The 11,454-nt window shown below is 41.5% G+C and overlaps 1 protein-coding gene across 1 annotated transcript; it reads left to right on the top strand.

The window, feature by feature from the left end:
- The first annotated feature begins 8,154 nt into the window (after positions 1 to 8,154).
- TMSB15B (thymosin beta 15B) lies at positions 8,155 to 11,234 on the top strand. The gene is made up of 3 exons (XM_004388909.2): positions 8,155 to 8,223; positions 9,741 to 9,845; positions 10,797 to 11,234. The coding sequence occupies exons 2-3, from the start codon at positions 9,746 to 9,748 to the stop codon at positions 10,832 to 10,834; spliced, it is 138 nt and encodes a 45-aa protein (XP_004388966.1). The 5' UTR covers positions 8,155 to 8,223; positions 9,741 to 9,745; the 3' UTR covers positions 10,835 to 11,234.
- The last annotated feature ends 220 nt before the right edge of the window (positions 11,235 to 11,454 follow it).

Below are 11,454 nucleotides of genomic sequence, written 5' to 3'. Positions count from 1 at the left end.
TACTCTTGGGGTTTCTCCAGTCTGTCAGGCCAGTAAATCTGGTCATTTTTTGTGAGTTAGAATTTTGTTCTACATCTTTCTCCAGCTCTGTCCAGGACCCTCTGTTGTGATCCTGGTCCATTAATGAATATTTTGATCAAGGATTCTATAGAAGAATCCTTGATCAAAAGGAGGAAAATGCAGAACAGAATATAAAATTCTCATAGACTTTCAGGAGCCATGGGGGCTGGAGGAACCACTGTAACTATTGCCCTGAGATAATCTTTAAAACCTAAACCAAAAATATCCCCTGAAGTCTTCTTAAAACCAAACAACAGTTTAGCTTAACTAGTTAAAAATGTCTGCCTTGAGCATTATGCTCTTTTAAGAACTATCTATATGGGATCGAAGTGACAACAGGAACTCAAAAGATTAGACAGGAAATTTAGGGGGGCAGTGAATTTACGTTAAAGGGGGAGGAACAACTCAGAAAATGAGGGTGAGAATGGTTGCATAACTTGAAGAACTTGAAGAATGTAATCAATGTTATTGAATTGCACATGTAGAAATTGTTGCATTGGTGTATGTTCTGCTGTGTATATTCTCAACAACAACAAAATAAAAAACTAAATTAAGTTGTAGTTTAAAAAAATGACAAGAAATAATCTGTGTGAGCTTTTTGGAAAGCTAGTTGGCTATCTCCACTAAAACTGAATATATGCATACCCTATGACCAGCAATTTCACTCCTAGGCATCAACTCTTCGGACTTTCTTATTCATAGTCCAGCTTTCACATGCACATTAGGTAATTGAAAACACCATGGCTTGGGTCAGGTGCACCTTAGTCCTCAAAGTGACATCTTTGTTTTTGTTTTTGAACACGTGAAAGAGGTCTTTTGCAGCAGATTTGCCCAATGCAATACCTTGTTTCATTTCTTGACTGCTGCTTCCATGGGTGTGGATCCAAGTGAAAAGAAATCCTTAACAACTTCAATCTCTCCTCCGTTTATTTATCATGATATTGCTTATTGGTCCAGTTGTGAGGATTTTTGTTTTCTTTACATTGAGGTGTAATCCATACTGAAGACTGTGGTCTTTGATCTTCATCAGTAAGTGCTTCAAGTCCTCTTCACTTTCTGCAAGCAAGTTGTGTCATCTGTATATCACAGGTTGTTAATGAGTCTTCCTCCAATCCTGATGCCGCACTCTTCTTCATATAGAAGAACATATACATTGTGGTATGTTCATACAGTGACATGAAATGCAGAAGGAGAACAAATGAACTATAAATACATATAGCAAGATGTTGAACAAAAGAATCCAGGCACTAGAGAGTATATGGTGAATGATTTCCATTTATATAAAGTACGAAAGACGCAAAACTGATCAATGCTGTTAGAAGTCAGGAGAGTTGGTTACTTTGCCTGGGCATAGTGACTGTAAGGGGGCACAGGAGAGGCTTCTGGGGGACTGCTCATGCTCTGTGTCTTAATCTGGGGGAGGGTTACATAGTGTCTTCATTTTGTGAATGTTCATCAAGATGTATGCTTAAGATATGTCTACTTTTCTGTATGTATATTGTACTTAAAACATTTTGAAAACCTGCCTAATAGGATACTTTCTTATACATGGCTTTTCTCACCTATCTAGTTGCATGTTACCAAAAGTCATTTTTTTCTTCACACAGATTTATTCTAAATTTACTTGTTAATCAACAAAATGTGAATGCAAAATAATAATAATAATCAACAACAAGTTCAAAGAATTTTTTTGTAAAATATATTACAGAGCAATAATTAGAATATAGAGTATGTAAGGAACCCATAAAGAGCAATATTAAAAAGACAAACAAATTAAAAGGAATTGGGGCCAAGGATATGAAAAGGCAATTCACAGGAGACGAAATATACATATGGCTAGAAAACCTATAAATTGATGCTCACCCTCGTGAAATAATCTGGGAAATACAGATTAAACCTAGGGAGATGCTAATTTTCACCCATTAGATTGGCAAAAAGAAGTCTGAAAATACTAAATATTAGCAAGGAATGTGGGGGAAATGAGAACGCTTCTACACTGCTGATATGAGTGTAAGTCGGTGCAATTACTATGAAAATCTATTTGGCAATGTCTATCAGAATCAACTCAACAGCACACAACAACAACAGTCAGGTTGAAGATGCATATACTCTGTCATCTAGAAATGTCACTTCTAGGAGACATGTTTATAGACTGATAGGAGGCAATTGCAAAAATATTAATTACATCATTGTTTGTAATAGAAAAAAATGTAAGCAACCTAAATGTCCACAAGAATGGGAATGCATAACTAAACTATGGTATATTCATATAATAGAATATTATATAGCAATTAAAATGAATGTACTTCTATATGTTACAGCATCAATATGGACGAATCTAAAAAAAATCATCACGTTGGGTGGAAAAAGCAAATTGCAGAAGATTACACTAAGTGTGATATAATTTATTGTAATACAAAAATCACAAGAAAATTCATTTTATAAATTTTCATTGTGTGCACAGTCCTAGGTACTTGGGATCAGTGAACAAAGCAGAGATCTCTGTCCTCTTAGAGCCTACATTTCAGTGGGGGAACACTGAATTGAAACAATAAGCATAGTAAACAAATACATTTTATAGTATGTTAGATGTTGATAAAAGAAAAGCAAAGCTGGGTAAGGGGAATAGAGAGAACAGGAGTGGGTGGGTTGCAGTATTAAATAGGATGGTTCAGGTAGGTCTCATTGAGATGGTGCGAGCTGAGCCTTGAAAGAGTTGAAAGAGTTTAAACAAGTGGATATATTGGAAAAAAGCACTCCTGCCAGAAGGAACAGACATTGCAAAGACCCTATGGCAACAGTGAGCCTGGCAAAAAGGCTCAGTTAAACATATTAAATGACTGTTAAAATGAAGTACATTCATTTTAACTGTTTTTTTTTTTTTTAATCATTTTAACATTTTAACAGCAAGAGGGCCACAGCTGGGGCAGAGTGAGTGAGGAGGAGAGCAAATGGAGAGGTCAGAGGTATAATGGACAGCCATAAAATGTAGGGCTTTTGTAGGGACTTTGGTTCTCACTCTGAGTGGAATGGGGTGTCTTTGCAGGGATTTGAGTAGGGAAGTACCATGATTTCTATTTTAAAACGATCACTAGTTTTTGTGTTGAGAATGCACCATAGGAGGGCAAGAGTAGAAGCAGAGAGATCAGTTAGACTACTGCAGTTACCCAGATGAGAAATGATGGTGGATTAGAATTTATTCATAGCAATGGAGATGGTGAGAAGTGGTTGGATTTTGGATGCCTTTTAAGGTTGAGCCAAAATGATTTCCTGATGGACTGAATGTGTAGTAGAAGAGAAACAGAGGAATTGAGCGTGCTGTCAAGGTTCTTGGTCTGAGCAGATGGATGAATAGGGTTGCCATCAGCTGAGATGGGGAAAGCTGTTAGGAGTAGCAGGTTTTCGAGAAAAGATTAGGAATTCAGTCTAGGACATTTTGAGTTTGAGACAACTATTAGACATCCAAGTGGAGGTGTTGAGTAACCCAGTCTAATCTAACCAGTCGCCATTGAGTCAATTTGAACTCATGGTGACCCCATGTGTGTCAGAGTAGAACTGTGCTCCATAGGGATTTCAATGGCTGATATTTTTGGAAGTAGATCACCAGGTCTTTCTTCTGAGGCACATTTGGGTGAATTAGAATTGCCAGCATTTTGGTTAGTAGCCGAGAGCTTAACATCCAGGGACTCCTGGAGGTGTTGAGCACCAAACCAAATTCCAAACCCATTGACACTGAGTACATTCTGACTCATAGTGACCGTATCCTGTTGCCACCAAGTCAATTCTGACTCATAGTGACCCTATAGAACACAGTAGAACTGCCCCATAGGGTTTCCAAGGCATGGCTGGTGGATTCGAACTGCTGACCTTTTGGTTAGCAGTGAAGCTCTTAACCACTGCGCCGCCAGGGCTCCAGGTGTTGAGTAGTCAGTAAGATATATCAGACTGGAATTTGAGAGTTGTCAAGATAGAAATGGCTTTTACAGCCATTGGACTGGAAGAGGTTGATCACTAAGGGAGTGAGAGTAGATAGAAAAGAGAAGAGGAACATGGACTGAGCCCTGGGGCTCTCCCATTTTAAGAGGTCTAGGAGAAGAGGAGGAGCCAGCAGAGCAGACTGAGAAGGATCAGCCAGTGAGGTGGGAGGAGGCCAGGAGAGGGTGGTGTCTTGGAAGTCAAGTTAAGATAGTGAACCAGGGAGGAGGGGTTCATCAGCTGTGCCAGATGCTGCTGATGGGTCAAGTAAGGTGAGGACTGAGAATTGACCACTGCATCGAACTGTGGAAGTCATTTATGATCTTGACAAGAGCAATTTCAGTGGAGTGGTGGAGATGAAACCCTGAGTGGAATGGATTTAAGCGAGAATAGGAGGAGAAAAATTAGAAACAGTGAATAAAGATAATTGTTACAAGGGACAATAAAGTAGTCTAAGTAGATACCTGGGGGAAGAACTTTCCTGACAGATGGCACAGACACTGCAAAGGCCCTAAGGCGACAGTGAGCATGGCTTGTTTGAGGAACAGCATGGAGGACACAACTGGAGCGGAGTGAGTGAGGAAGAGAGCAGGCGGAGAGAAAAAAGTAGGAAACGATGGTTGTCTGGGGCTCCCTCTTGACACCAGATTGATGTAGGTAGAAGGCCAGGGGTAGTGTGGTCTGAGACCAGGAACACTGGTTCAAATGATGCTTTATATTGCACATGAAACATATATCACATATATCTATGAAAGAAATATTTATCAAAGGGTAGTGTCTTAGCTAGTGCTTCTGTAACATGAATACCACAAAGTGGGTGGCTTTAAAGAACAGAAATTTATTTTCTCACAATTCTGGAGGCTAAATGTCCAAATCAGGGTCTCTGCTGTGTAGATTCCTTCCTTGTTGATAGCCCCGGGCCTTTCTTGGCTCTTGGCGATCCTTACATGGCACCTGTCTTCCCCAGTATATGTGTATGTCTGTGTCTATGCTGCTCTTTATATAACTCAGAAGTGATTAGGTTCAGGACACACCCTACACTGATATGATCTCATCTGATTTATTACATTATCTCAAATTGCATTATGGAAGGTGATTAGATTAGATTAGAGCCATAGACATAGCAGTTAGGATTCCAACACATATTTGAGTGGTGGGGTGGTGGGATACAACTCAATCCATAACAGAGAGCAAAGATATGAAGTAATAGCAGGTGAGGGAAAGTAGGATCAAGAGAATATACGTACAAAGATAATGCATACATAATGATTAGAATGTATATGTATGAAGATGAAAAATAACAGCATTATTGTATCCTGACAGAAATGATCCAGTAGACAGCATAATACTGATGATGTGGGAGATAGAGGGCAGAAAGACAGTAGCAATATCATTGAGTCAGTATGAGAGAATGAGATCTAGTGGGCAAGTAGAGGGGCTAGCTTTAGAGGGGAGTCTGGAAATTTCATGTATGATATCAACAGGAAGGCCTTGTATACAAATGCAGGTGCAGGTAGGTGAAACTATGTGGTGGTCAGAGTCTGTGGAAGTTCTCTTCTGGTGGTTTCAATATTCTAGTAAAACAGGAAGCAAGCTAAGAATTGGAACGGGTAGATGGTGTTGGGAGTTTGAGGAGAGAAGTTGTGAAATAGTAACTTAGAATAGTTAGAAAGTTAAGGGACAGGAGGCCTATAGGATGATTGCTTGGCAGGATTAAGCTCCCAATTGAGGTGTATGGTCATGAATTTAAACTGATAATAGACATGCGGTTGTGTGTTTTCCTCCAACCATGTTTAGCTGTGTCAGTGCAGGCTCCTTTAAGGTGTAATTGGATTTAACCAGGGTTGTGATTTTGCCAAGGAAGTAATACGAAGTGAAGGGGGGAGGGTAGTGGAAGGTATATGTAAAGGGGGATTATAAAGACTGAGCATGATATTTGAGCTAGGAGAGGGGGGGAGAGAGGACAGTAAGGGAACAAGAGATGGTGAAAATCTGGTAGGCTCAATGGTTTGGAGATACTGGTGAAGTTGAAGGATAGTGAAGTTAGAGTACCAAAGACAGTGAGTTGGGAAGAAAGGAGATAATGGTCATTCAGAGGGATGTTTGAAACTGAGATTATGGAGGAGTTGCCATGATTGCAATGACAAGGTCTAGGGTATAGCCATGTGAGTGAGTAGTTGAGGTGGGGATAAATGCCATCATTAGATGAGTTCTGATGGATTTGAGTAGGATAGGGGTGGCAGAGTTTCTGAGTATTGGTGTAGGGAGAGGTGGGTGTCTGGGGCTTGCTGTCAACCCCAGGTGATAAGGGCAGTGCAGTCTTAGACCCCGAACACTGGTTCAAACAATGCTTCATATTGCTTCTGGAAAGAGAGATCTGTAATATCTGTACGTGTAATGATAGGAGAATGAGCTGGAAGGCTATACATTATATTCAAGAAAGAACTACCCCCTGGGGAAGTAGGAAGGTGAATGAAAATGGGGTGAGGGTCAAACAAAACCTTAATTTTTCTGTAATGTTTTCATTTCTTAGGTGGGAAAAAGACAAATATAACTAAATGTTAACAACCTTCAAATCTAAGAGGCAGAAACATTGGTGTTCATGATATTTAATGCCTGGGACATCACTGTAGGTACTCAATGAATATTATCTGCGGAATGAGTGTCCCTTTGTATTTTAAAAGTTTCTCCAACAAATATAGAAAACTCTCAAATCAACACAAAATGCTACAGGAGCTTAGAAAAAGGAATGGAGTGAGGTGGGGTGAATTGTGAGGAAGGTTTGAGAAATCCTTGATCTATGTAGATTTATACTACCATACATAAACCATATGGAAAATATAGGGTGCAAGCTTAAGACATAGTCTTACTTCCATTTTATCTTAAGAGCTGAGGTTCTGGGTGAGTAATCAGAAGACGACCTTGAACATCTAGTCCTTTCAATTTACTACTGGATTCTCAGTTTTTTTCCCCCACTAGTAGACACTGGGTGGTGCTGCTGCTCCAAAATTCTGCTCTATCGTGGATTTGTTACCCCAGTCAACCCAAACCACACCCATTGCCATCGAGTGGATTCCGACTCATAGTGACCCTGTAGGACAGAGTAGAATTGCCCCCATAGGGTTTCCAAGGAGCGGCTAGTGGATTCGAACTGCCCACCCTATAGGACAGAGTAAAACTGTCCCATAGGGTTTCCAAGGCTGTAATCTTTTAGAAGCAGACTGTCACATTTTTCTGTGGCAGAGCAGTTGGTGGGTTTGAGCTGCTGACTTTTCGGTTAGCAGCCGAGCACTTTAACCACTGCGCCAGGTTAAGCCACTGCCAGGGCTTCTGCCTCAATCGGCAGACATGTATTTTTCTAGTGTCTACTGTGATCCAAGCAAAGTGCTAGGGATTGGGGATATACAGATGAAGAGCCTCAGTTAGATTCTCCTCTGACTGACTGCTCTCATGTTCACTGGCTGAGAAAATCGGAAATGTGACTTTTACATAAGAGAGGACAACTGTCATAGAAATGTCCAGCTGTGGAAATGAATGACCCTGCACCACCCACCCTCACCATGAGCACGCCTCCTCCACGACCTGGACAAACATCAGAACAGGCAACACTGAGCACGGCTTCCAAACCACTGTTTGGTCATCGCTGCCTACTAGTACTCCTATGCCTATAAAAATCCAGAGAGCCTGATTTCGGCTGATTCAGCTTGGATCTCGGAGTTCGCAGAAGTTCCAAGTTAACTGGACAAGATGTCTCTTGTTTATTGTAGAGGTTACTATTATCATGGATGAGTTAGTATACTTACGATGAAGGCAAAGCGGACCCTCAAGACTAAAACAGGGAGGGTGGGAGAGGCGCGCCAGCAATCTCTTGACCAGCCAGAGGGCTGCAGTGGTAGCTGGAAAGGCAGGGTCTGATGTGACTCAAGAAGACACTGTTGCGGGGTGGGGGGTGAGGTCCTAAGTATAGGGGCGACAGTGGGCGGAGGTCTGCAAATCTAAAGCCGAGGGAGGGGCGGGGAGACAAGCCAGAGATCCCTCGACCAATCAGAGAAGATTGGGGCGGATGTGGGGCGGGGCCTGCTTCCCGCTTATAATTGCAGGGTTCTGCGCGGGAACGCTAACCTCGCCCTGAGTGAGAAGACAGTATCATCCCAGCGGTTGGCCTTTAACGGATCTTCAAGCCTTCAGGTGAGGACGTGCGGCCCGCTGGGAGCCAGAGGACGTAGGAGACCGGAGGGCTTTGGGGCCGCGGAGCGGGGCGTGTGGGGCCTTAGGAAGTTGGAGGGGCCGGGGTTGGGGTTGGCGTTTAGTGTCTGCGCTGCTGGGCGAGTCAGTGCCTTTGTCTTCTGAGGCGGCGCCTTCTGCTCGCGTTGCCGAGTTCCTCACCCCCCGCCCCCCGGGGATAGGAGGGGTGGGACTCCGCGATAGAGGCCGGTCCGAGGCTACTAGCAGGGCCGCTCCTGAGTGGCTAGGCACCCAGCTCTCTTATTATTTATGTATTAGTCTTGGTTTCCCCAGTTCTGGAGATTGGCGTCTAATCGCTGGGAAAAGGAGGTTTTAGGGTGACCTTGACTGGATGGAGGCATATTCGGGACTTCTGGTTGATTGGGGGCCTCTGCATTCTGCTCTGGGCACTAGACAAGTCTTACCCCACCAGGGTGGGGCCAGGCACGCGCGTGAGAGCGCTGCTTTCCAGTTCCTGGAGTCTCCTATTGTCTCTTCTGGACAAACTCGAATGTTCCCAGGGCACCAGGCATTCCATCTACCCACAGCCCAATCTCCTCGCCTCTTTCTTTGCGGAGAAAAAATAGTGAAGTAAGATTCAACTCTTTTTTGGTTTATCCTATTCTGCTCAAGCCCTGGATCTAATTAGCTGCCCCTTTCTTACAGCGTTTACAAACCAATGCGACCAGGAGATGTTGTGGGACATGTAATTAGTTATGACCAGATTAAATCCCCTCCCTCTCTTACTGTTTTATTGTAGCTCCTTAAGCTACTATCTTTGAGCAGGTGAAATGGAAAGAAACTAGTACAACTTATGCCACACTTTTTGTGTACTATTCTCTATCCCCAAGTAAAAACATCAAAAAAATTGAATAGAGAGTAAAGGTGCTCAAATACTGCTATCTCGTTACGAAATTGTTTACTGGTTAAACCCAGTCCTTATTTTTTCTTCTGTCCCTCTCTGTTCTTGTGCTTCTATCACCTCCATTTTATCTTTGCTATGATTTTAAAAGAGTCAGACATATTGGCTCCTGGTTTCTAGTACATCTTGATCCAAAAGGCATTTACTGTATTTTTACACAATAAAAATAATGCTGCATTGTATGCTAATTTTTTTACAGCAACATGTAGAGAAGAATTGACATAGCAGCACTTGTGAGAATGCCTCACGGGGGAGGGCGTGGTTGGCAAGCAAAGGTAGAAGGTGCCCGTTGTTTGCATAAAAATAGGGTATTGCCTATCAGAAGTGGAGTAGTGATACGGAATTGAAAATATTCTAATAAAAACATGGTTTTTCTAAGACTTGTTGCTGTTTTCCTATTGGAAATCTTCAGGTAAAATACACATTGATACTAAGTGGCTGTAGTAATAGTTGGCTCTGATAATAATTTGGCTCTAATAATAGTTCTGCCAGGGCTCCAATAGTTCTGCCAGTTTTTTTTTAATGTTTTTTTTTTTTGTTGTTGTTGTTGTTGTTCTAGGCAAGATGAGTGATAAGCCAGACTTGTCCGAAGTGGAGAAGTTTGACAGGTCAAAACTGAAGAAAACTACTACTGAAGAAAAAAATACTCTTCCTTCCAAGGAAAGTAAGTCATGGGGGGTTTCTAGTGGGGATAAACAATGGTAAAAGTTGATAGGTTCAGTAAATAAACTCTTCTAAGTAAAATTTACCACAAAGTTAGCAATAGAGTCCTGTTGTATTTAACAGAACAGTTAAAAATACCAAATAGTTGTCTTCTTACTTGGGTTATGTAAGTGGTTCTCACTTGATAGCCCCTGCTAGTAATGGGGGAAATAAAAAAACTAGTTTCTTGTTGGAAAATTACTAAAACCTACATTAAAACCAATCTTGAAATAGTGAACATACACTCAGAAAATCTTAGCTTTGTCCACCCTATGGTTACTTGGCATTTTTCTATGTCCAGCAAGTTGGGTCCTTGATCTCATTCCTAAAGAACTGGAAAAACTGAGGTTTTGGTCTCTTCTATCTGATGGCAACATAAGGCAGAAGAACAAGTTTAGATCTTGCAGACACTCAAAGCTCCCAGACCCAAAGGATCGGTTTTGCTCTCCGGAGTTACAGCCTGTTGATGAAACTCTTAAGTGTATCCACAAAAGATGAGGAGCCCTTTTTGTCCTGTCACCATTATTTGAGAGTTCTGAAGTTAGTTAAAATTGTCTGAAAGGGTGTATTTTCCTAAATGTATAGTGATAGAGAAATCTGAAGCAAATGCTTCAGTTGCTCCTCAATCTCAGAGTAATCTATGGGAAAAAAATGGCAACAGCATAAATCTACCTTTCAAATGGAAAAAGAAAAAAAAAGGTTGATGTAGATTCTAACGAATGTCAGGTGGTTAACACACATGCAAGCACATACATGCATGCACACCTACTGTGAAGATTTGTGGTCAAGTGCCCTGTCATTCTAACTTTAGAGCATGTATGGCAGCCTTCTATGGCTTGGCAAAGAGGACTTTTGAAAGAAACTAGAGTTAATCTTAGGAAAACACTATCTTAATGAACTTTTTTTTTTCCAGCTATCCAGCAGGAGAAAGAATGTGTTCAAACATCATAAAATGGGAATCTCCTCCCAAGAGAAAATTTCAACATTGCCTGAGTGTCTTGTTTTATAGGCTTGAGTTTTGTAAACCTATGTGTTTGTAGAGATTTTAGGCATCTTCTGGTGTCTTCTCATCCACTCTCTGGCTAACAGGTCAGAAGTAGCCAATGCTCCATTACCTTTGTTTTTAAACTTCCCATTGGTGCGTAAATTCCACATGGCAGATGCTATCAATGATCTCACCAATGAAGATCTTTGTGTGTGTAGTCCTTGCCCTCCCTACAGGATAAGCCACTTTTAACCTTCTCCAGTGGGTACCTCCATTACTCAATAATCTTCATGAAGTTGCATGTTTTTTCTGCTTCTCACAGTTTGTTTTCATTTCTCATGTAGCAATAAAATAATAAAATCAGTATCTTGAGACTCCTGTGGTTCATTCTTGGTGGTCTTCTAAGGAATGAAAGCACATAAGGGTACTCTTTTCAGCCAAACAAAATGGTTGAGAGAAAGCTGCTTTAGCAGATTACTTACATGAGAAATGCTCTCCTCTGTCCAGTCTCGTAGGTTCTGCCTTGGGGATCCTAGGTGCTTTTTCCCTAGAGTTGGAATCACAGTGTTAGGGAACCTTGGAGGAG

The sequence above is a fragment of the Trichechus manatus genome, unplaced genomic scaffold, assembly GCF_000243295.1.
Source record: "Trichechus manatus latirostris isolate Lorelei unplaced genomic scaffold, TriManLat1.0 scaffold00221, whole genome shotgun sequence".
Lineage (NCBI taxonomy): Eukaryota > Metazoa > Chordata > Mammalia > Sirenia > Trichechidae > Trichechus > Trichechus manatus.
Note: the sequence above shows the minus strand (reverse complement) of the source record. Positions and strands in the feature narration are given on the sequence as shown.